Source organism: Danio rerio, chromosome 22 (assembly GCF_049306965.1).
Source record: "Danio rerio strain Tuebingen ecotype United States chromosome 22, GRCz12tu, whole genome shotgun sequence".
Taxonomy (NCBI): Eukaryota; Metazoa; Chordata; class Actinopteri; order Cypriniformes; family Danionidae; genus Danio; species Danio rerio.
In genome coordinates this window covers 33564505-33590993 of record NC_133197.1, presented here as the reverse complement: position 1 = coordinate 33590993, position 26489 = coordinate 33564505, and the positions used below count along the sequence as shown (strand labels likewise).

At 35.5% G+C, this 26489-nt stretch overlaps 2 protein-coding genes across 4 annotated transcripts; one reads left to right on the top strand and one right to left on the bottom strand.

The window, feature by feature from the left end:
* Positions 1-1541: 1541 nt before the first annotated feature.
* LOC137488981 (uncharacterized) lies at positions 1542-14448 on the bottom strand. Of its 3 annotated transcripts, XM_073937531.1 has the most exons (11): positions 13137-14448; positions 11952-12077; positions 11259-11393; positions 10424-10558; positions 8911-9477; positions 8548-8880; positions 8351-8445; positions 8179-8223; positions 6661-7150; positions 5736-5850; positions 1542-3746 (listed from the first exon to the last, which is right to left on the bottom strand). In XM_073937531.1, exons 1-10 carry the CDS (start codon positions 13423-13425, stop codon positions 5747-5749), a joined length of 2319 nt encoding a protein of 772 aa, XP_073793632.1. In that variant the 5' UTR covers positions 13426-14448; the 3' UTR covers positions 1542-3746; positions 5736-5746. The 3 variants fall into 3 exon arrangements, 2 of the variants coding, with proteins under 2 accessions (XP_073793632.1, XP_073793631.1); XR_012397887.1 differs by having other exon boundaries at positions 5736-5992; positions 6533-7150; positions 8548-9477; positions 13137-13707; XM_073937530.1 differs by having other exon boundaries at positions 8548-9477.
* A 1311-nt stretch (positions 14449-15759) lies between these two features.
* Positions 15760-26234, top strand: lsm3 (LSM3 homolog, U6 small nuclear RNA and mRNA degradation associated). The gene is made up of 4 exons (NM_001386830.1): positions 15760-15843; positions 16037-16147; positions 19886-19981; positions 25949-26234. Exons 1-4 carry the CDS (start codon positions 15823-15825, stop codon positions 26027-26029), a joined length of 309 nt encoding a protein of 102 aa, NP_001373759.1. The 5' UTR covers positions 15760-15822; the 3' UTR covers positions 26030-26234.
* The last annotated feature ends 255 nt before the right edge of the window (positions 26235-26489 follow it).

Genomic DNA, 26489 nt, shown 5'->3' with positions numbered 1-26489 from the left:
AGACAGAGTGAAATGTCCCGCAGCAGAATTGGAGTGTAGAAAGTACCCTTATTTGACAGAAATAGTTTTGAAACAAATCTTTGCGCTTAAAGTAATTGATGTCTGTGCAGTATGGTTTCCCTATCCACGAGAGCAAAAGCGAAAGTAAACTTACTTTACATCCTGTAAATAGCAAATGCGCTTATGACGCGACGCAGCTGGCTCCTAAAATCGCACAAAACTGGTGTCATTCGTGTGTGCTGGTTTGTGCTGTTAAAATAAATGTTTTATCTATTTTTATTGTTTAGATATTGTCTAATCAAAACACTTCAGGAGCTGCGACGTCACTTTCCGCCCCATTATTTCCTGTAAATCGCACAAGACTGTGGTCATTCGTTTGTGCTGGATTTTTGCTGGTTTGTGCCGTTTAAATAAACACTGTATCTGTTTTCCTTGTTTAAGTATAACCAAAAAAATTTGTAGATTTGTGCAGGTTTGTGTTGTTGAAAAAACACCAGATATTTATATTCATGCATGAATAAATTATTTTCGTTTGCTCACAATTTGTGCTGCAAAAAATATTATCTGTAGGCCGAATAGTAATATTAGATCATTCAGAGGTCTCTCGACCCCAGTTGCTCCTTATTTACCAAAGTTGTTTGTGTGTTTCAGTTTTGCTGGATTGCACCAATGAAAGTTTCATTAGTGCTGCTTCTATTATTAAAATATTGAATATTGAAATAAAGATAATAACATCACCAGTCACCCCACATTTATGATATTCTAAAATATTTTAATTTGTTTGCGCTGATAGAATTTTTGTTTGTGATGCTTTATTTTTAGATATTAAAATAGCCTAGGCCAATGTTATTCTGGGATCTTTTTATAAAAAAAAACATGAAGCCCGACCATCATTTTGACCGATTTAATTTTTAAAGTGAAAGGGCTTGGCCAATATAAAGATAATTTGCTACAACTCTGCTTTACTTTCGATTTTATGGTCATGAAATCTACTTTCATCTACTTTCTTTACTTTTTTTTTTATTTCTGTGGTTAGCACTGTCACCTCACAGTAAGAAGGTCGCTGGTTTGAGTCCTGGCTGGGTCAGTTGGCATTTCTGTGTGGAGTTTGCATGTTCTCCCCGTGTTGGCGTGGGTCTCCGGTTTCCCCCAAAGTCAAAACACATGCACTATAGGTGAACTGAATTAACTAAATTGGCCATAATATATGAGTGTGGGTGTGCGGGTGTTTCCCAATACTGAGTTGCAGCTGGAACACTGCAATATATGCTGTTCCAATATACTGGAATAGTTGGTAGTTCATTCCGCTGTGGTGACCCCTGATAAATAAGGGACTAAATTGAAGGAAAATAAATTAATGAACACAAAGAAAGACATACTGATGAATCATGTGACCACTGAAATCCATAGTAGGAAAAACAAATACTGTGAAAGTCAAGGGCTGTATTCTTCAAAATATCTTCTTTTGTGTTCAACAGAAGAAACAAACTAGTTTTGAAGTAGTCAAGGAATGAGTAAATAATGGCAAACTTTTCATTTTTGGTTGTGCAATACATTTTATTTATTCAGAAAAAAATCTCAGACAGAGGAAACTGCATCTTTAATGCTAATACTCCCAAGATATTGATGGTAAGATCATTTGAATAGGATGTGTTGTTTCTCCAGAGATTATGAGGATGATGCTTAAATAAATCCACCCTGAAAGAGTTGAACACCGGCTCTCTAAAAGTCTCTGATTTCGCCAGTACTCCAGCCTGGGTCGCAATGCATTGGGTCAGATATATGAGAGAAACAAAAACATTACATCATTTATTTTAGTTCTTGCTTGTTTCTAATGTGTGCCTTCAAATCATGAAATGGGTTTTTGTTCCTTGACTTTGATGATATGACAGCAGCTTTGTATTAAAATTGATTTAAAACAATTTTTTTTATTAACCCTGCAAATAGCACCTTATTTCCATGCTGAAATGCACTAATGCTATCGCTTAAAGGGGCAGTTCACCCCAAACTGAAAATTCTGTCATCATTAATCACTCTTTACTTGCTTATGTGTGTGTTTTATTATTATTATTTAATGTTATTAAAAGGCCCTCCACCACCTCCTACTCCTCCTAGATCATTTCTTATATCAGTAATTCTGAGAGCTCCCTCACCCTCAAAGTCCAGAAAAATACTAGAATTTTTGTTATACAATTGAACCACTGAAGGCACTTTTTTGGTAAGGTCTGGACTTTGTTTATGAGCAACTTGGGGCTGTTGCTGTCCATGGAGGATGAGGGAGCTCTCTCATTTCATCTAAAAATATCTTTACTTGTGTTCAGGAGATTTTTTTTGTCACCAAAAAAAGAAAAAAAAGCACGCTCATTTTAGTCTAGGGCTGTTCAAAAATAACATTTGAAATATAAAAGTCTACAATTACTTTAGGGGTCAGTGTTAGTTTTGTACACTTCTATCCACAACACAAACTGAAAAAGGCCCTCCACCACCCCCTACTCCTCCTAGATCATTTCTTATATCAGAAGTTCTGAGAGCTCCATCACCCTTAAAGTCCAGAAAAATACCAGAATTGTTTTCTTGTGGCAGTTTTTGGACTTTGTTTCTGAGCAACTTGGGGCTGTTGCTGTCTTTGAAGGATGAGGGAGCTCTCAGATTTCATCTAAAAATATCTTAATTTGTGTTCAGTGGATTTCACTAATTACAAAAAAAACATGTTTATTTCAGCCTAGAGCTGTCCAAAAATAACTTTAGAAATATATTAGAAATCAATTGTATAAAGTCTACAATTACTTTAGGGTCAGTGTTAGTAATGTACACTTCCATTCACAAATACAAACTGAAGAAAACAAGGCCCTGCACCAGCCCCTAATCCTCCTAGATCATTTCTGATATCAGTAATTCTGAAATCTGAGAACTCCCTCAACACACAAAGTCCAGAAAAATACTAGAATTTTTGTTATACAATAAAACCACTGAAGGCACTTTTTTTTGGTAGGTTCTAGACTTTGTTTCTGAGCAACTTGGGGCTGTTGCTGTCCATGGAGGATGAGGGAGCTCTCTGATTTCATCTAAAAATATCTTCATTTGTGTTCAGGAGATTTTTTTTTGTCACCGCTCATTTTAGCCTAGGGCTCTCCAAAAATAACATTAGAAATATAAAAGTCTGCAATTACTTTAGGGGTCAGTGTTACTTATGTAAACTTCCATCCACTACAAAAACTTTAAAAAGGCCCTCCACCACCCCCTACTCCTCCTTGATCATTTCTATTATCAGTAACTGTAATTTGCCAGATTAATGCATGCTCATTTTTTAACAATTTAACAATTCTGTAATTCATTATTTTTTTAAACCTTCTGCAAATCATATAAACCTGACCCAATGCATTGTTGTGGTGCTGGTGTTTTTTTCATCCTAATCCTCTAAAGAAACAACACGTCTTCCTCAATATGCACTCAGATTTAACCATCCGTATCCTCAGAGTTCACCACTCGTTTCCATTTCTGACTGCACAAGAAGAGGCAGTTTCCTGGGATTGATGACAACGCTGATCCTGCAGTGTTTGGGTCCCAGGACAGACTCTGGATCAGGCTCTGGTTCTGGATCAGTCAGATGCGAGTTCTTCTTTTATTCCGTTTGCAGTGTAGAAATGGCTTCTTTATGACGTTTATGTTGGTTTTTATGAGTTTTTTTTTTTTATAATTTTTTTTTTTCTGCAGAAGACCTTGCTGCTTTCTATGTGAAGTCCACACTGAGGAAAAACAAAAGAAGAAATATTAAATACATGTCTGGTGTTTGTCTAGCGCAGGGGTCACCAACCCTGTTTCTGGAGAGCTACCTTCCTGCACATTTCAGTTGCAACCCTGACCAAACACACCTGTTTGTAATTATCCAGTGCTGCTTTTGGTACTATTAATTGGTTCAGGTGTGTTTAATCAGGGTTGAGACTAAAGCTGCGTCCCAAATGGCACACTATACACTATGCGCTCATGCACTATGTACTTATGCACTTACACACTCAACAGGATAGTATATGTATGTAGTGGTGTCCCAAATGTGTCCCCACTAATGTTTTTTTACTAAGCGGAAATTCAAACGGTTTCCCTGATGACGTTTGACGGTCGCCAAATCAGTGAGATAAACAACAGAATTATCAAATAATACCTGCCATGAGTATTGCCGCATTCACCATCGGGAGGCGCTATAATCACTCTCGTAGAAGAATTTTCCTTTCACCATCCAAAATAAATAAAGTTATTCAACATGTGCGTCCAATAGCTCCGCCCCTTCCGCTACGTAAGCAAACCTGCGGTCGTTGAGTGTGTGAATTGTCCATCATTACACACTTCATTTTAGCGGCTGAATGAGTGCATCATCCGGGTAATTAAAGTGCACTTATTATTTTTAGAGTTTTCAGTGTGAACACACTACTTACACTATTTATACTACAAAATGGCGTAGAATAGTGCATAAGTATGCGATTTGGGACGCAGCTTAAATTCTGCAGAATTCTGAATTCAGGAATTGTAAGGTTTGGGGACATGTTCTCAGACAACAAACTAATGTCATTCACGGAATGAGCTCAGAAATACCAGTTAGTCAAAAATCTTTTTTTTTTTTTTTTTCTTCAATTGAGACATTATATTACTAACAGCACAACATTTGTTAAAAACTGGGAGATATCTTCTATTGAGAGGTTATTATTTTTATCATCAGAAAAGATGTCTGTGGGTCGATTTTATGCATCTGTATGCTCAATTCCATCCCCTGATATACAGAGAAGTAAAACCAAATAGGAGGAAGAGTTGGTTACTGATATTGATGAGGAAACATGGGATGATATTTGGTCTAATGCTAAGAAAATATCTGTTTGTACACATAAAAAGGAAAATACAATATAAAATAATATACAGACTCCATATCTCCCCTAACCGCAGACATTTATTTAACCCTTCTAATTCACCTACATGTTTAAAATTTAAAACTGACGAAGGTACTTTAACGCATTGTATGTGGTAATGTAACAAACTGCAAAGGTTCTGGTCCTTGGTGCTGGGGGAAATGGAAAAGATCTTTAACATACCATTGGATTTTGACCCAGTTTCATTGATTTTGGGTATACCTAATGGGTGCATTTTTTCATCAACTACTAAGAAATTGTATAATATATTAACCTTTGCTGCCAGAAAAAATATTTCACTTAATTGGGTTAGTGATAAATCTCCATCACTTAAAGGTTGGCACAAGATTATTTTAGAGTAATTCCTCTAGAATATCTTACCCATGTTTTACACAAAAAAACAGTACATTTTTTCAAAGTTTGGACTCCATATTTAAACTATTTAGTACCTAGTCTTTGCCCTATCATGCTGAAAAGAATATTGTAACTGTATCGTTATCTGAAAAACAAGCTTTGTTATTATCCTTTTTTCTGATCTGGTTAATGTGGCATAGTGCTGTTTTATATGTAATCTGAGTTTTTTTTTTGTTTTGTGTTGTTATTTATTTTTTGTGTGTATCTTTTGAAGATGTTTTGTTATGTCTTTATTGTGGTGGTGAAAATCCATTAAACAAAATTATATTTAAAAAAAGCACATCTATGTGTAGATGTCAGATAGACGTCAAGGTTCTGACATTAAATTGATCAGGAATTTGGACATGTTTTCTTATGTTGTTTTGGCATCAAAGTGAGATTCTAAACCTGATAAATGTAGTTCCCTTCAGGCTGAGTTGTATTTACCTTCATCTGTATCATGTCTTGTCTTCATTCTTGCGTCTCTTCATCCAGTCATGCTTTAAGAACTGATCAAGTGTCATTTTTTGGCTCAAAGACTTTTTGATCAGATCACTGCAGTCTGTAAAAAGGGAAAGATGGTTAATACACTGCTTATGAGACTACCTCTTACTGTATAATATACACTAAAGCTGACATTTATCAAGATGAAAGTTGTGATTAAAAAACTACCAATGGTTGTATCCTAAACTACCCCCTATACCCTTAAGGCTGATTTATACTTCTGCGTCAAACACCGGCGTAGGCAACGGCGCTGACGCATAGCCCTTCGCCGTGGCCGTCGCCGTCACTGACGTGCACCTCTCAAAAATTGTAACTACACGTTGCAACAACGCGTAGCGCAAGCTTTGTGATTGGTCGGCTTGCTAGCGCCGACGTGTCTGGGCGGGACCGAGAGCCTCGCGAATGGCGCGAGCGATTGTTTGCAAGTCCCGTGAAGGAGCTCCAGATGGAAAGTTTTGTTCTGTGTTTACCTCATGGTTAAAGTTGTTGCACGTCCGCCGGTTCCTGCCTCAAAATGAGCGAGTTTGAGTCACTTGTACATCCAGGAAGTGTTCAGAATAGCAAAACAGAAGCGAAGAAACTCAACACAGAGGAACATTTACACCTCACTGCCCACTAGCGTTTCGGAAGTGTTAATGCAGACCAACGGAGACAGCGCGCAGAAGTATAAATGCACAGCCACGTGCGTTGCCTGCGCCGTGAGTTGCGCCGGTCACCTGACGCAGAAGTATAAACCAGGCTTTAATAGTGCTGTATTTGCCAAGATGTGTATAAATCATCAAAATTTGCATAAAAATATGTAGGTTTAACTTAAAAAATAAAGTTTAAATCTTTTTCATTGAAACACAGCTAGTGTCTGTTCACTCACCACTGGTTAAGCTGGGCGTAAGCGAAATACTCCGCTTGGCTTGAGCGAAGTAAATCGGCAAGTTTCCGGTCACCATGTGACACAGCAGGTAGCCTAAAGCCCTTGTGCTAGACAAGATGGCGTTATCGTAGTCTCGTTTTTCCACTTTGTAAGCGCAGCCGAAGTCGATCAGCTTGATCTGCAAAGTCTTCGTGTTGACCAGGATGTTGCCGGAATGCAGGTCGTTGTGCGCAATGCCTTTTTTAAAGCAATGCTGAACTGCCAGGACTATCTGTCGCAAGAGGCTACGTGCCACAGGTTCGGCCACCCTGGGTTGCTTTCTTATGTAGTCCTCCAGGACTTCACAAGGCTTGGGGTACTCCATGACCATTGAAGTGTTTCCAGGTTCATTAAACCACTCGTACATTTCGATCACATATTTGCACAATGGCGGACGCTTCAGCATGAGCATGATCTCCACTTCTTTAATCATCGGTTTGGAACAGCCAGGCTAATGAGAAAAAAACAAGGGTTAGTTGATGCAGATCTGAAGGAAGACTTTATTTAAAGGATTAGTTCAAGCAAAAATGTTTTCATATTTTTTAGAAAAGGTTTATGCTCATAAAAAAACTTCTCTAAAACGCCTTTCGAACATTCTGTTTGAATGGGGAAACATCAAATTTTCCAAAATTGCTTTCCAAGCTTACAACAAATGTCATAGTAGGAATCAAGAATAAAAGTAAACAGCAACTGTCTCTTTAGATTTATTTCTAAACGTTTGAATCACACAAAATCTGCAAAAATTCACTATAGTAAATCTATATTGATCACTGATTGGCCGCTGTTCTAAGAAGGCGGGGCTTCATTTGCCATATTTGGAATCGGCTAATGAATTAGAGGAAACTGCATTTGCAAAAATTGCAGAGCAAAGTGTCATTAGTGACATATTTAATGCACATGAGAGATCTTTCTTCTGAATGTGCACAGTAATTAACTACATCTTTACTCGTCTGTGTTGCCAGATTTCGGATCTTAGTTTGTTCAGGTAAACCACTGGAGACACATGGACTGTTTTGACAATGTTTCTGGTATTTTCCTAACATTTCGGGAGCCTTGTTGCCAATGAAGGATGAGGGAGCTCTCAGATTTCATCTAAAACATCTTCATTTGTGTTCTGATGATAAACGCAGGTCTCGGGGATGAGTGATCGAAACCGAATTCCTATTTTTGGGTGAACCAATGTTTAAATGCTTGTTACTTTGCTTGAGTATTTTTGTATATATAATCTATAATAGTGCAGGGCTTTCCAGCTCATTTCTGTTATAGTGCAGTGGCAAACTACAGTGACAGTTTACATTAATCAGATTTAACCAAAATATTTGGGCAAAAAGGTCAATTTTACAGTAGTTTAGCGATGGATGAAGAACAGCAAAATTACTTTCTTCAACTTGACCATGAGTGAAACAGTGAAACTACGCAACAGTAAATGTGTCCAAACCATCAAAGAATTAAATATTGAGATAGTTTTCTTCAACTTACTATAAAGATATCATCGCTTGTCTTCTCAATCTGCTTGATGGCAACCTGCAAACAGAAAATACAATTATTATTTTATCTCACATATTTTTCAGACTCTAATTCATTTAATCAACATAGATGTTCAATTAGACAATTGACAAAGGGAGGAAAATGTGTAGTAAGAGAGTTTTACCTCCATGCAATCAGATTTACGAATCGCTTTGCGTACTGTGCCAAAGGCCCCGCTTCCCAAAATATCTCCCAGCTTGTAGAATCTTTCCAAAGATCCTGAAAAAAAAAGAGGTTGGTTAAGTGCTTTCAGGTCTATCAAACTGATATTATCTTACATTAACAAATATATCTTGCATTAGCATATATAATAGTACTGACCCTGATCATCATAGGCTCCTGAAGGCAAGCCCTGGTGCCCAGATGGTCCAGGGACAGGCTCTGGATCTGGATGAGATTGTTCAGTCTTCTGGATCCCAGATGGCCCAGGAACAGGCTCTTCATCCGGATCAGGCTCTTTATCCAGATCAGGCTCTTCATCCGGATCAGGCTTTTCATCTGGATCAGGCTCTTCATCTGGATCAGGCTCTTCATCTGGATCAGGCTCTTCATCCGGATCAGGCTCTTCATCCGGATCTGACTCTTTATCCGGATCTGGCTCTTTATCTGGATCTGGCTCTTTATCCGGATCTGGCTCTCGATCTGGATCTTCACCTGGATCTGGCTCTTGATCTGGATCTTCACCCGGATCTGGCGCTTCACCCGGATCTGGCTCTCGATCTGGATCTGGCTCTTCACCCGGGTCTGGCTCTCGATCTGGATCTTCACCCGGATCTGGCTCTCGATCTGGATCTTCACCTGGATCTGGCTCTTGATCTGGATCTTCACCCGGATCTGGCGCTTCACCCGGATCTGGCTCTCGATCTGGATCTGGCTCTGGGTCTTCATCATACTCTTTATCTGCATCAGGCTCTTGATCTGGACCTGGCTCTTGATCTGGATCAGGCTCTGAAACCAGATCAGGCTCTTGATCAGGCTCTTGATCTGGCTCTCGATCTGGACCCGGCTCATAATCTGGTATGTGCTCTGAATCAGGATCAGGCTCTGGATCTGGCTCTTGATCTGGCTCTTGATCTGGCTCAGGCTCCCGATCTGGAATGCGCTCTGAATCAGGATCTGGCTCTTGATCTGGATCAGAATCAGGGTCCACTTTGTTTCGTCTTCTGCGGAGGAAAGGCTTCTTCATGAGCTTCCACACCCTCCTGAAGAAAGCATGGATTTTATTCCTCCTGCTGCCTTGGGTTTGGATTTCTTTATTGAGGGAAAACAACAAAGAAAAGATTAGAAACATGACAGTCAGCTATTGTATAGGCTATTAAGAATATATGCAAGTAAAATATGAATAATAATTTTGATATAGGCTGAATTGTCCTAAAGTGGGACACCTATGGTCTAGTGTTTGTCACTCCTTCATAAACCCATCAATGCCAGTGAAAATATGAGTTATACAAAGCTGTGGTGCTGTGGGATCAAAATCACACCTCCCTTCATATATGAGTGGAGCAATCCTAAAATAAAAAGCATCTTCTGTGAAAAACCTCTATGAGTTTTGATAAACAGTATATGAAGTGCTTCGAGATGTGCATTTACTATTTAATGTTTGACGCAATCTAAACTAAAACATGAAGAAAGAGTGAGGTGTAGAATAGCCCCTCCCCTTTTTAAAAACAGCCAATAGCGTTTAGTTTTTCATCACAGCTCTGCCACTGAGAGTGGTTGAGCTCAAGCCCTTAAATGAGAAGCCAATGAGAAGAAGGGGGTGGGGTATGTCAAATACTAGAAAGCATTTGATTGGTCAGAAGATTTGATGATTTAGGCAGAAGTGACAAACTGCAGGCTTTACATGTTTTTATCTTTTAAATGTGAATTTTGCCACTGTTTTGTACCATTTATAGATATCCTTAAGTCTAACATACTAATGCTAACATGTAAAATACATTATTTTAATTTCACAGGACCTTTAAGGAGTATAAATATATTGAGTCATAGGCCTATGAGAATAGTTGCTTCATGTCTATAATAAGTGCATTAAAACTATAATATTACATTCTTTATCTGATGATTTTCAGTTATCCATCTTTAAACAGATTTTGCCCTTTGTCTGGGACTTTTGAGCTGATGATTTTCTCAAAATACTTGTACTAAGAGCAGCTTAATGTCTTTCATTTCTTTTTTTTGTGGTTGCAGACGGTCTCACCGGTTGTGTTTTCCTCCACATTGTTATCAGGAGAGGACTCATAAGGTGCTGTACTGTCATCAGAATGCATCGTCCAGTCCTCTTCCAGCCACGGACAAAAGTGGCTGCAGAAGCTGATGATCTCCAAAAGTGAGCCTGGATGACAAAATCAGTCATAATCGTAAATTTTGAGAAACTGAGATTCATAGAAACATTCTGCTGGACACATCATGATACTGTTTCATAAATATGAATGAGATTTTATGCATGCTTTTGACTGTTGTTAAGTGCCATTCGCTCAGTTATTTCAGTTTAAATAACAGTGTTTGAGATGGGATTGTTACAACAATCACTTGTGTGCCTTTGTTACTTTTATCAACTGTAACGTGACATAAACAAATACATCATAACCTGTTGTTGTCATGACTACTTAAAATTACCAAGACAAAATAACATGTCATAAATCTGTCATAAACATGACAGATTAAATATTACAAGCCATTAAATATTAATGACACTGTTATGAAATTATTCAACAACACTTCTAATTAGAAAGAAAAATATGCATGACACAATTATAATAGCCTCATGGCAATCATGTTTATGACGGATTTATGACAAGCTGTGTTGTCTTGGTAAAGTCAATTTGTCATGACAACTCAAACCATGTCACTGTTGCATTTAAAATGACACAACTGGGTAAATGACTACTTTAAAATCACATTATTTTTTATTTCTCATTTTTGTTTCATATATAATGTGTTTCATTTTATTTATACATTTATTTTAGTCCTCCAGTACACTCATATATCTCTTCGCCCAGTTTTAAAAATGGTTTAAATTTACGAAAGCTTACCTGTTGTGTTTTTCTCCTCGTTATTATCAGTAGATGGTTCATCAAGTGTACCGGCATCTGAAACCACAGTCCAGTCCTCCTCGTCCAGCCAGGGACAGAAGTTACTGCAGAAGCTGATGGTCTCCAAAGATGGCCCTGGACAACAAAATTATTCATAATGCTCAGTTTACAGAAAGTAAAATATATTAATAAAATATATTCATTGAAAATTATAAACTTTACTTAATAGTCTGATGACTATATATATATATATATATATATATATATATATATATATATATATATATATATATATATATATATATAACGTTGTGACAATGACATTAAAGATTTTTTTAAAGCTAAAGCGGCAGTTTGCCAGTTTTCTTTGGATCTTTTTCTACTAATGTTTATTTTTTGATCGAGCACCTGCCTTCAAGATTTTCTAGATGTGCGCACATTTCTGTTTTTTGCAACATTTACCCCACACACATTAAAATAGGTGGTTTATAAGGCCTTTACACAGGCGTAATGTATTTTATACAGTAAAACAGTTATTATATGGCCGTCCAGCTGAGCATTTAGGACAATTTACTTCACAAGACAACATTTTCTCCTCTCGAAGTCTGTGTAAAACCCATTACTGATCATTTCTCATTTTTGTTTAATATTGTTTTTGTCAAGCTTAAATCTAGTGGCTGCTTACAGACTCACCGGTTGTGTTTTTCTCCACATTATTATCCGTAGCGGGTTCACCGGCATCCGAAACCACAGTCCAGTCCTCCTCGTCCAGCCAGGGACAGAAGTTACTGCAGAAGCTGATGGTCTCCAAAGATGACCCTGAAAAACAAAATCAGTCATGAGGGTCAGTTTTCAGAAACTTTCTGAACTATTCATAACCAAATATCTTGAAAAATGATAAACTATTACTTAATAAACTAAAGATTGCTGGCATGAAGGGAAAATCATTAATTTTGACTCATATAATGTATTTTTGGCTTTTTCTAAACATTTATTTTTATATATTTATATTTGTTTTATTTCTGCTAGAATAAAAGCAGTTTTTAATTTTTCAAACACCTTTTTAAGGTCAATGTTATTTGCCCCTTTAAGCTATTTATTTTTCGATAGTCTACAGAACAAACCACTGTTATGCATTGGCTTGCCTGATTACCCTGACCTGCCTAGTTAACCTAATTAGCCTAGTTAAGCCTTTGAGTGTCACTTTAAACTGTATAGAAGTTTCTTGAAAAAAATATCTAGTATATTATTATTTACTGTCATCATGGCAAAGATAAAAATAAATCAGTTATTAGAAATGAGTTATTAAAAGTATTATGTTGAGATATGTGTTGAAGAAATCTTTCCGTCAAACAGAAAATGGGGGAAAAAATAAACGGGGGCTAATAATTCAACTGGCTATGTGTGTGTATATATATGTGTGTGTGTGTGTGTGTTATCTGCAATAACTAATAGGACACATGCTGAGGGTTTTAAAATAGTATTGGACGTGTATTTATTGTTTTGGCTAGGCCCAGTGAAAAACAGTGTCACAATTTACCTCACAGTACAACTTTTTTCATGTCAAAGTCTATTTAAAACCCATTATTGATCATTTCTCATTATTGTTTCATATGTAATGTGTCTTTTTTCATTTATACCATTATTTAAATCCTCAATGTTTGCATATTTCTCTACCCTTGGTTTTTAAATGATTTTAACACATAATAAATAGCTAAACTGAACTGAACTTAAACACTTAAAACTGAACTACTCTTCCAATTACTATTACCATTTATGTGAAGCTGCTTTGACACAATCTACATTGTTGTGTCAAGCGCTATACGAATAAAGCTGAATTAAATTGAATAAATGTTGAGTGTTTGCTGATAATCTCACCGGTTGCATTTCCCTCCACTGTATTAGCAGTAGAGGGCTTGTGAAGTGCTGTAGCGGCCTCTGAAACCACAGTCCCGTCCACCTGGTCAATCCAGGGACAGAAGTCGTCGCAAAAGCCGTTTGTGTCCTGCCACAAACCCGCCTCTGCTTTCTCCATTCCACTACACACAGATGCTGTTGCTGCCATCGCGTGGCCAAATACAGGCATCGTGTTTTTACTCATAAAGTGTTGTAGTTCACTTATCGAGTGTTTTAAGTCGACAGATGATTGGTAAATCGGTAAATTCATCGAAACTCTGTAAACGCGCTCAAATGACAATCCTTTCACTAGCTTGATAATCACTGAACTGAAGATCGGTTTGCCGAGTGGCGTCACTTATGGAACATTGGGAATGGCGTCTCTAGGCGTGTTTATTTTCAAAAGTTCAGATTTTTGTTCAAAGCTCAACACAACACAGAAATGACTCAATATTACCGAGCCAGGACTGATTTTATATCTGAAACCGGGCCGTAATCAATAGACAACAGCCCCTGTCCTAGTCTGCATCAGAAATAACAGCTCTTCAATGTCAGCCAATCAAATCAAAGAAGGCGGGCTTTACAGTTCGCGGAGAATAATTAAAAATTAATTTCCAAACATACAAAATTATTACTCGAGTACAAAATATCAAAAATTACAAATCAGTATGTTTTTGACAGAATTGTCAGTGTCAGATTACTGTGACATATTGACAATTTATAAAAGAATGAAAACAAATATTATATAATTGATAATATACTATACTCTTCTGTTTTTATATATATATATAAAAAAATCTTTATAGGCTCAAAATAAACTTTAAGAGCTGTTTAAAAATGTCCAGAGCTGTTTGTTTTTAGATTACTCATTTGCATTGGTGAATGTAACATTTAGACTACCTGATAATTAAAACAAATCACAATAAATGTTTTTTTTTTTGGGATACATCTATTTGAATAAAGAAAAACAACTGATTATTCTGGGTAAACACGCAGCAAATTGAGAGTTAATTGAAGGAAAAAGTCATTAAAGGTTTATTAACTGTGAGAATTGTATTGAAGTGTGCTCGAATTATTGCTAATTAATTAAACATGCATCTTAATGTATGTTACTTAAACCTGTATTATAAATACACCATATTGAAGCGGTTTAATTATTTCAAGCATTAAATTAAGCCATTGTTAGATTTATGAAAAATCAACTTTTCATTTAAAAATCAATAAAAGTCTGTCCTAAATTTAATATAAAAGGTTTCTGCATATTGTTTTATACTTTAGAAATAAAATGATGTCATCTGAGGTTACGAGGGAAAAAGCTGCAGTTTCCACATATATCCAGCAGGGGTCCTTATGCATCTATTCATTTCAGCTTTTACTTCTTGATGCTTTAGGACCCATCCCATGCTTGAATGTCTCAGTAGTCCTTCAGCGTTAGAAGGAATGGTAGGCTATAAAATATTTTCTCAGCTTACACAGTCGATCTACATAACTGAATAGCAACACAGGCACAGGTTACTGCATCTATTTTTTAATATATATATATATATATATATATATATATATATATATATATATATATATATATATATATATATATATATATATATATATATATTTAACTGACTGTCACACATTCTCAGCATTTGCTTTTAGTTGAATTTCAAGTGCAGCAAGCTAAACTTGTTATTTATTTCTTAAAGAAATATTATAATAATTTACTGTCATGTTGTGTGACATGCAAAAGAAAATATTTAGAAAATTTTAATATTCAGAAAGTTTTTGTTTCCAATTTTTATTTGTGCTCTAGACCCAGGCCTTTGCAGAAATGTTAAACTTTTTAAAATTTATAATGGGTTTAAAATTCATTTAAAAAAAATAATCTTAATTTTTTTTCCACTTTTCTCATTTTTTTTCAGTGTGGTCAGTTTGACCTCAAACACCATAAGTTTTTTTTTTCTTTTTTTTTTTTACACATATAAAGCAACCAAATCAAGTCCAGTTGTGACTGTTTTGTTAAAGGTTGGACTGATGTGACCCCAACATTGCCTAATTGATAAAGTTGCAATTTCATATGCAAAATTGCATATAAATAAACACCAAATAGCCTACTCTTGATAACAATGCAATCCAGATGATCAGCCTCACAACTTTCACTATACAACTAAATTGTCTAATTTTCCTTTGCAGGAAATGTGAGATGGGCTTTCCCAGATATGAAAATGCGGAATTTAAAGGAAGCAGGAGGAGATGTGTTTCAAATCTAACAGGGAGGGGGAATAGTACTTCCATACTCACAAACACAAGCTTTTTTCAGGAATGTCTGTGCGATCACTGATCCATCAATGTAGAAAAGGGATGAAAAATTATAATTTTCGTAATTTAAAAAAAATAAATAAATAAATAATTGCACAGTGACATCCGGGAAAACTCCCGATCATAGCCTATGTGTATATCTTTGGCTTTGGATGGTCACAGCTTGCATTCATTTCAAAGGAGCGGTTCCCTGTACTAACATGGTGGATCTATTGACGCATTCCTTCCAATAGACAACAACAGGGTAGGCGACATCTAACGTATATATCTATGTCTAACAGGAAGCAGATGCATTTTCCGTCTAATGATTTGTTCGCGAGAGAAACGGAAAATGCATTCTGGGTAGATTTGAAAGATGGCGGACGACGCTGAGCAGGTTTGCAATTTTTGCTTTGTATAAATATTTCGTTAGCTGTTTGATTATCGCGGAGGTTAATCGTATTAATTGTGTTTATTTTTAACTAGTTGAACACACGGGTAGCCTATGCTAAAGCAGCTTGTAACTACGACGATTGTTTGCATGGACATTTTCATTCAAATAAAATACATCACTGAAATTTACTTTACAGCAACAGACCACCAACACCGTAGAAGAGCCTCTGGATCTGATTCGGCTCAGTCTGGATGAGAGGATCTATGTAAAGATGAGGAATGACAGAGAACTGCGTGGCAGACTGCATGTGAGGGGAATACTACATTACATACTCTAAGTTAGTTATACTGCACGTGAGGGAAATGCCACATAATATACTGCATACGAGGGGAAAATACTACATTAAATACACGTTTCTACTGTACGTTATTGGAAAAAATACAACCTTAAGCATATTATATAACGTTATACTAAACCTGATTCAAAATACTACATTAACCATTATATAATGTTACATAAAGTTAGTTACATTGCACGTGCAAGAAAATACTAAGTTACATTGTGTATATATAAGTTACACTAATTATACTGCACGTGAGGGAACATACTACATTAAACATTATACAGTTATACTGCACGTGAGGGAAAATACTACATTAAACATATTATAGACTCTAGTTAATCTGCATGTGAGGGAAAATGCTGCATTAAACATTATTAAATTGCACTTGAGGTAAAGTACTTTTATAGATATATTGTTAGCCTTCACGTGAGGGAAAATTCTAAATTAAACATTAAATATTATAGTTAGACTGCATGTGCGGGAGAAATACTACTTTAGTATATACTCTAGTTCACTGGTTCCCAACCTTTTTTTGCCTGAGACCCCCTTTTTCCCTGGAAAATATTGTTAGGCCCCCCTCCACATTTAATGATATAATCGCTCATATAAGTTTGCACTAATAATGACAAAAAATATTGTTTCAAACAAAGCAAAGGTAGATCTCCAGGAACAGGATTGGCCACCCCTGCTCTAGTTAGACTGCGCTTGAGAGAAAAAACTAAATTAAACAGATTATACTCTAGTTATCCTGCACCTGAGGCAAACATTAGGCATATTATATTTATCATTATTATATTTATGTTCATTCATTCATTTTCTAGTCGGCTTAGTCCCTTTATTAATCCGGGGTCGCCACAGCGGAATGAACCGCCAACTTATCCAGCAAGTTTTTAGACAGCAGATGCATTTCCAGCCGCAACCCATCTCTGGGAATACTATTTATATATATATATATATATATATATATATATATATATATATATATATATATATATATATATATATATATACTAATTAAACTACAACTGCACATGAGGGAAAATACTTATATAAATATTATATACTCTAGTTATACTGCATGTGAGGGAAAATACTACATTGTAGTTATTATATACTCTATTTATACTGCACATGAGAGAAACTACCACATTGTACATATTATATACTCTAGTTCAGTGGTTCTCAAACTGTGGTACGTGTACCACTAGTGGTACGCAGGCTTCCTTCTAGTGGTACGTGGAGGAATAAAATATGTCATGTACATGCTACACACATTTCAAAATTGATAAAAATGATGTATATAATGTCATATGACATATAGCCTATATTTCTCATGTAATCTGCCACGTTTTTTTAACTGTGCAGAGTTGTAGCTGCTTTACTGGGCCTACAAGGCTATTGTATCTCAATACTGCTCATTTTGGTGGTACTTGGAGAGACAATTTTTTTCTGAGGTGGTACTTGATGAAAAACGTTTGAGAACCACTGCTCTAGTTATTCTGCCCTTGAGGGAAAATACTACATTTTATACAGACTCAAGTTCAATTATGTCTCTAAATGTATTATGTTCTGTTATTAAAGTCACATGAATTTGGTCTGTGGATTTTTTGGAGAAAATAAAGGATAAAAACATGTAAAAGTGAATTGATAAAATCTATTAAAATGTAATAATCAAATGTTTTATCCTAATAATTGACTACACGCATTAGTGTAGTATGTAAAGTGTTTAGTAAAAGAAAGGAAACATACAGAGGATTAAAATAATATTTATATTGTAATTGTATTTAGATCTAAAATACAAGTCTAAACTAATAGTCTACAGCAGTTCTAATGTGTTATTTTAACAGTACGTATGTATATATGAACAGTATATTGAAAAATCTGTTTGATTTTAATAACAAATCACAGAGATAAGGGATCAGAAAAATGTAAATGTTTTGTATTTTACAGAGGTAAATAAACTTATGGATGACCAAAAATGTACTGAATACAACTTCCTTTGTGTGAATTAAACAGCACAACCAAAAAGGATAAATGTTGACATAAATATACTTTTATTATTTTAATATTCATTTCTTTAAATATTTATTTTCTTTTATTTACCATATTTGCATTAACAGGGCTCGAAATTGCGACTATTTTGGTCGCATATGCGCCCGAAATTTTATCTATGCGACCTTAAAATATATTTGGGAGCATTTCTGCGAGAGCTTAAAATTGTTGTGTGCAACCAGTTTGTCTGCTCTTTGTCTGCAAAAATGCAGCGCTCGGGAATGGTTTAAAACAGTTATCATGTCAACTTGTTGCAGTAAACAAATCCAAGTCCGTAATGCTTGCCCTGCCTTTGCGCTCTTCTTATTGGCCCACCACTGCTCTAGCACTGAATGCGAATGATTGGTTAATATCAGCTGTTAATCACTCAGTCGCCTTCTGGCTTCGGACGACAGAGAGGGCTACTACCGCGAAAATTGTAAAGCGCTGAAGATGAGAAAGATAACCCTGACAGATTTTGTTTTAGAAACCATGGCATCTAAAGTTATAAATAATGACACATCATACTAGTGATCATGTGCTGAATGTTAATCCACCATCTACACTTTTCCAAGAGTGGAAGACTTCCATTGGCTTCAAGTCCACTATGAAAAGTCTGTGGGATGTAATTTTCAGGTAACTGTTTGCCACATCTAGCACGAGAGCTTCTGTTTAATCCTTCATATAATCGCCAGATGCTGTCCGCCGTGAAAGTGGCAGCTATATGTCAAATTGAACACCACGTACACCATCGCAAACGGGCTTACACTGAGTAAACCTTCATCGCTACTCCTAAAAAAAACGGTATTGCTATTAACATGTATGCATATAATAAGGTACAGTATATGTCAACAGCATCAGTGCAATATAAGACAGCACTTGTGAGAACAGCACAGTTAAACCGTTAACAGATTCATTCAAGCAGTGTGTGCAGGGCCGTTGAGCGCTCCGTGTATGCTTCGGTCACTCAGTTATGTTATAAAAATGTATTTTCTTGTGATAACAGGATTTCGTTGAGATGTTTTTCTCACGCTTGCATATATATATATATATATATATATATATATATATATATTTTTTTTTTTTTGCTTGTTAGTTTGATTAGTGTTGATTTCAAATACAATGAATAAATATGTTTGTGTAAAACTTGTAGTAACGGTGCTTATAATTGGTGTGTGTGACAAAATTTTGGCTGATGCGCCTAAATTTTTAAAGTTTGGAGCACTGGTGCTACCAAGCAAAAAGGTTAATTTCGAGCCCTGATTTATGTAGAAAAAGCTTTAAGCATGTGACAGATGTCAATATGAGATTGATACTTGTGTGACTTTGGTAAATTAAATAATTTTGTTTGAAAACGTTGAAGACATTTTTTGATAATTTATACTGAACTGTAAAGTACAAGCCTACACAAACAACTTGGAAAGAGTTTTGCTATTTTGGCAAGGTTGACATTTACACAGAATTGCTCATCATGGCAACTGATGCCATTTAAAAATCAATGACGTTTTCTTACCTCATCGTCTATAGTTAAAACACTGATATTGTGTTTTTGTAAATATTAATATAATATTATAAACAAAAATGGTGCCTTTTTGTTTTATGCAAAAAGAGGCTCTAAATAATTGAGGATCATTATGTGTGATCAAACTTTAGTGTGATTTATTTCATTAGGCCTATGACCAGCACTTAAACATGATCCTCGGAGATGTTGAAGAGACAGTGACGACTGTGGAAATCGACGAGGAGACATATGAGGAGATTTATAAGGTAACTCAAAGTTTCTGTCTGTAGTTGACTCCTCTTAGTTTAACCCCTTAACTGTAACCTCACTTTTTCACACTTGAGAATTATGCATGCATATTAGAAATGGATTATTTGGATGAAAAAAACTAAGCAAATAGAGTTTAAGGCTACATTTGGAGCCCCCCTGTGAAATTTTAATTATTTTCAAAAAAGATTTCCTTACATATTTTATTAAATAGAAAATAAATGCTTATTTATTTATTTATTTTAGCCAAACTAAAATAAATAGGACTTTCTCTTGAATAAATTAGTGATGGGAAGTTCGGATCATTTTACTGACTCGGATCTTTGAGTCTCATTCATCAAGGTGAACGAATCTTTTTTCGAGTCATTCCGTTCATTTGGTTCAATTTGCCAAAATATTATTAAAATGATACGAATTGCTTCCAAACACATCTACAACTAGCCCAAAAGGTTGACTGCACGACAAATAAATCATAAATATATATAAGAAGGAGAAAATAATAATTCAATGTTTACCTGCTCTTTTGTCTATGAAGGCATGTTGTCTCTTTGCTCAGCTCACCTCTTCATGTCTTCAAATGTCAGGGGTTCATTCACGTTACACTGACAGTCACATACAATCTTAATCAATGCACAGTCTAAGCCGATAGGAGCCATGATCGTTCGTTCATCACGTGACAGAATGACTCAAACCCGAGGACTCGAGAGATGAACAGATCAATTCTTTTTCCTGCTCTAAACGCGTATGATTGGCTCGTGATGAACGAGTGACTCAGACCCGATAGAGGACTTGAGAGGTGAATGGATCAATTCTTTTTCCGGCTCTAAACTCGTATGATTGGCTTCTGCCAATGTGATGAAGACTTGAAATTAACGATACCTGCACAAATGTGCGCACGCGCGGATGAACGAATCACTCCCTGAGAGGACTCGTAGTTCCCGAGTCATATTGAAGATTCGTTCAAAATGAACGAATCGTTCATGAACGACCCATTACTAGAATAAATTATTATGGGAAATATTGGTAAAATGTCCTTGCTCTCCTAAACATAACTTGGGAAATCCAAAATTAAACAAAAAATTTCAGGGGTAATTAATATGTTGGTGGTCTTAGGTTAATAGATTTAAAAAGATAAACAATAAAATCGTAAGTCCAAAACACTCAAAGTAAATGAAAATATTAGAAAGACTTTATTAGTATGGCTATTAATTTTAAAAGCAGCACTATTGTTCAATGCACCTACACGTTTCGGCAAAACTTAATCAAAGTGACTTCATGTGCATTTGGAGTTCATTTGAATACTCAGTGTCAACTCAATTAGTTATCCAAGCTCAACAGTTATTATCAATATAGAGTTGGAAGAAATTAAAAAAAAAGTATTATACAACATATTTCTCAAAGTAAAACAATATTTGCCATAACTTGGAAAAAAATTTGCCTTCAACTGTTTGTAAACTGCAGAAGTGAATAAATCAGCCCTATGCTTTAGCAATTTTTTAGGGTTACATATTCAACATCAATCATGAATCTGTTTCTAATTAAAGCACATTGTAACTGCAGCAAGTGAGCAGTTGTTTACATGACACCATTTTCAAATAAAACTGAACTTTTATGCGTTTGGATGTTAATTTAACATAAAATGTGTTCCTAAATGCATGTTTTTTTAGATCGGTTGTTTTTTGGCAGCATAAGCTATGTTTCTACTAGGGGTGTAACGATACACTCAGCTCACGATACGATGTGTATCACGATATAATGTTCACGATTCGATATGTATCACGATATTTGGAATAAAAATTGAAAATTCAACTGAAATGCAAATTTTACCAAGTAAATTATTTTTTATGTATTTCTTTTGTTTCAACTTGTTAAACTGAACCTTCTTTAAGAAAATAAATTAAACAATTAAACTTCTTAAAAATATTATTGAAATGACAAAGACAAAATTAAGGAACAATTTAAGTAAAGGTGCAAAAAAAAAAAAAAGCTTTCTATTTAATTGAATTTAACAGTAAGAGCTTAAGGCTTTGCTTGGTCACTTGCGTTTTTTGTGTGCAAAAAAAAAAAAAAAAATCCACATTTCCAGGTATTTAATTCATATTTAATTAAATTTATTTAGAGATATCTCTAATTACAATTGTGACTAGTCAAAACTCATTTAGAGATATCTGCAAATATTTTTCAATGGAAGTCAATGGAGGAATATGACTAGTCATAATATATTTGCAGATATCTCCAATCTGATTTCGTACTAGTACAATTGTAATTGCAGAAATCTCTAATTGTCATTCTGACTAGTCGAATTATAATTATGAATAGTCAAAATATAATTAGAGATATCTCTAAATATATTTATGGATAGTCAGAACAAAGGTTTAAATGCTAAAACGGCTTGCCATACGCGCGCGTCTATCAAAGTCCGCCCTCTGTAGTAACAGCTCACGGTCAGCTCACGTCATGTGTGATTTTGCGGCGGGAACATTATATGAAGACAGAATGATATTTTAGGGTGAATTGTACCTTATAAATACAGTATGTGACTCTTTCAACACCATTAGGAGATTTCCATGTAGCTGTGCAAAGTATGTAAATCACTGTGAAGACTTTAAAACTTAGGATGTTTGACCCAGTATGCGTGTCAAAAAGCGGACGAGTCTAAAGCAATGACTGTACAACCGAAATGTTGCCAGACGTCTGATTTTGAGAGGATGAGCCATCCTCTATTTCAGCTCCACTCATCTTGGTCTGCTAACATTACTGCTGCTGCAATCTGAACTCGCGTGCGACAGCAGGTGGAACGTAGCTCATGTGCAAACAGCTCAACTAATAAGGGAAAACGGACGTCATCTCGTAATCAAATCAGCATAACGCCACGATGCATATTGTGACATTTTTGCATCGCAATAAATCGTACAAAGATAAATCGTTACACCCCTAGTTTTCTACCCAAAGGTGTGTAAGAAATGTATGTGCAAAAAAACAGGAATATCATATAAAATCATTTGTGAATGCAGCACTGTTTTCATCCAATGAGTCCAAGAAAACAAAATAGTCACTTCCTGATAAACTGGTGCCAATTATATTAAAAAAAGTCATTTGCTGCAGTAGAAGCCACAGTGGGCCTTTTTTCTTACATAATAAATAACCTGCGCCTCAGAAGATGAAACGTAAGGAATTAAATGTCTTTTGGAAGTGTGAGGCAATCAAGGTTATTATAGTTAACAAAAACGAACGATAAAACTAAAATGTAAAACAATTGTTGTTAACTAAAATTAAAAATAAAAACAAGTTTTTTAAAAAACTAGAACTAACTGAAACTGTATTGTTTACATACAAAACTAACTGAAACTAACTAAAATTACAGCAAAAACCTCCTTCGTTTTCGTATTTGTAAATGTATTTAAAACATAATCTTTCTGTAAGCCTTTTAGAAGTAAATATGATCCGTGCTGCAGGTGTTTGTGTTTGACCCTTTCGCACCTCAGAGTCTCCTGCTGCCACTGGCCAGATCGAGCCGGTTCTTCTCTAGTCATCCTCGCTGTTGCTCCCGCGACAAAAACAACGAGTGGACATGACCGCAGCACGGTGACAGCATAAGAGACATAAAACTATTACTTTAACATATTTGTGCCCAATAATGGGTTTTATTTCTGTATCGCGATCGCGAACAAATCTTTTTAACCGGATCTTCTGAGTCACAGGTGTCAAACTCCGTTCCAAAAGGGCTGCAGCTCTGCACAGTTTAGTTCCAACCCTAATTAAACACACCTGATCAAACTAATTGAGTCCTTCAGGCTTGTTTGAAACCTACAGGTAAGTGTGTTGGAGCAGGGTTGGAACTAAACTGTGCAGGGCTTCGGCCCTCCAGGATTTGAGTGTGACCCCCCTGTTCTAAGTGAACCGGTTGAACCAGTTCACCAAATCGAACTGAATCATTTGAAACAATTCGCTTCTCCAGTAAGCACTTATCCACCAACTACTTTATAACAAGCCTAATACCCCCCCCCCCCCCCCCTTCTGACTCTAAATAATTCAATGTATACTCTCATCCAGTTATTAGAACAGTAACGTTACAGTGAGAATCGGTGAAGCGATAAGACTGCGCATGCGTGATTCAGTGAACCAAACACAAGCAGTACAGCCTGCTGTGTGGCTAAACTGAACTGGAACAACTGCAGCGCGGGTAAACCGAGGCTTAAATGATAGGATCTTGTGAAACGTAAGTTTATTTCATAACAGACAATCGTAATAGAATTTAAATAAGTGAATCATGATTCACTTGGGTCGCAAAACTTTACTGGTTAGACATTTTTCAGATCATGGTGATGTTTTGACTGACTGAAATTACTATTGCTGACTACTACTACTAATGTTAGTCCTAACATCCGCATTCAAAATCTGAATTTCCCATCACCAGACCCGGATTAATAATCCAGAGGCCCCTGGGCACAATGTCTTGTTGGCCCCCTAGCCGCACCCCATAGTTGAATTAAAAAATAAGATTAATATAATATTTGTTAAATAAAATTAATTTATAATGTATTGCCCACATTTTTATAATAAATGATATACATTACATATATTTATAGTCTACAAATTTTAATTTTACAATTTTTTTTCTACATATTTAACTTATTTTTTACAGCATTTAAAGCACACTTTATATAAAAATAAAATACTAATACAACTATAGTGGAAGTTAATGGATATTAATGTACTTGTTCAAGTTCACTGAAGTAGTACTAAAATTTATATTTAGGGGTATTTTTAATGTATAACATCTACAAACTTATAATGCACATGATTTGGATAACACAAAGTCCCCCTTAATACACACACTTATTAATGATTCCCTCTTGTCTTCCTTGTGATGAAGAGTAGGCAAAATCTAAGTGCGGACGGGCCCCTGTGCCTATAATGCCCATTGATTAATCCGGCCCTGCCCATCACTACTGTGTCTAACCTCAGAAGCAGCCTTGCACACATATTGTATCTAAAACTGCTATCTTGTGGGCTGTTGTATTTGAGTTTGGTTTGAGGATGGGTAGATGGTAGTGGTAGATGATGTGTTCTCTGAATACATGTTTTAAAAAATGTATGACTGCGTTTTTATTAAACAATATTCTATTGATTTTGAATCTTGCACCTAACAAATATCCTTATTTAGAAAAAAAACTGAAACTAATACTAAAAACTAATAAAAGCTAAACTAAAACTAAGACATTTTTAAAATATAGAAACTAATAAAAACTAAGAAATCTACCTCTAAAACTAATTAAAACTAACTGAATTTGAAAACAAAAAGTCAAAACGAAATGGAAACTAAAAGTAATGAAAAATCCAAAACTGTTATAACCTTGGAGGCAATCAAGACAGCGCAGGAAATAATAAGACTGAACCACTTTGATGACAGACTTTGGCTGAGAGATTTTAACCCCTTCAGACCTGAATTATGTTCCAAATTTCAGAAAAATGGGATGTCATGTGATGTCCATTGTAATGGACGCAGGGTCTGAAGGGGTTAAAAAAGACCAAAACAACATTTTAGATGTTTTACAGTGTGCTGGCTGCAATAGTTTGTCTATAAATGCCATCCTGTCACACCCATTTTTTTTTTTCTATCACATGATCTGTAAAAAAAAACAAAAAAAAAACGCATGACTTCTTTGTGCATGCTGGAATGTATTTGGTTTGCATGCTATCATTTTAGTTAATACACATTCTTTTTATCTGATAAGTTTATCCTATTTAGATCCTATTTAGTTGCGAACATACATTTTCTCTCTGGATTTTTTAAATTTATATGCATGTTGCATTTCCATCAAGCATTTTTTTGTGCATTTTCCTAAATGCACTTTAAAATGGGTGAATTGAAATATAGTTAATGTGTATAAAATAAAAAAATAGTGCATTGTTGTCCTTAAAATATGAAAGTGAATAAAATGTAATTTTGTTGACATTTGCAGTCGACGAAGCGAAATATTCCCATGCTGTTTGTTCGAGGGGATGGAGTGGTGTTGGTGGCGCCGCCGCTCCGAGTTGGATAACCTCAGTTGCCTGTATACAACTAAACAACACAATAATGCTTTGGACTCTAAATTCTTCATGGACCGTTATGTGGATTGTTTCGTTTGGATTCTCAGAGTGAATCTTTGTTTTACAAGACCTTTTGTTTAAAATTTTTGGACAACCTGTTTTGGCAGAAAGTTGCACCATATGTTGACATTAAAATTCTTGAATTGCATAATTTTGAATCTGTGTTTTTTTTAGATTTCATAGTGATCATTTTGATTTGTTAGTCAGAAAATGTTTATACAAAACATCTGCTAATTTTGCTTAATAATATAAGCACATCAGTAATCGGTATAGAGATATTTTGATTTGCAGAAATCATCACTCCAGTGAACATCAAAATTGGACAATAACCTACAATTTATGAGTTCACTGTTTTTATTTTTTTCTTGGTTATTTTGTAAAGCACTGTTCTGCGAGCCTCAACACCAACAA

Excerpts from the sequence above, each read along its gene's own strand:
- lsm3 (NM_001386830.1), top strand. The coding sequence starts at position 15,823 with ATGGCGGACGACGCTGAGCAG. Across the intron at positions 15,844-16,036 it reads TGGCGGACGACGCTGAGCAG|CAACAGACCACCAACACCGT; the intron begins GTTTGCAATTTT and ends TTTACTTTACAG. Across the intron at positions 19,982-25,948 it reads CATATGAGGAGATTTATAAG|TCGACGAAGCGAAATATTCC; the intron begins GTAACTCAAAGT and ends TGACATTTGCAG.
- LOC137488981 (XM_073937530.1), bottom strand. The coding sequence starts at position 13,425 with ATGAATTTACCGATTTACCAATCATCTGTCGACTTAAAACACTCGATA. Across the intron at positions 8,446-8,547 it reads AGGAGCCTATGATGATCAGG|GATCTTTGGAAAGATTCTAC; the intron begins GTCAGTACTATT and ends TTTTTTTTTCAG. Across the intron at positions 5,851-6,660 it reads TACGCCCAGCTTAACCAGTG|ACTGCAGTGATCTGATCAAA; the intron begins GTGAGTGAACAG and ends CCCTTTTTACAG.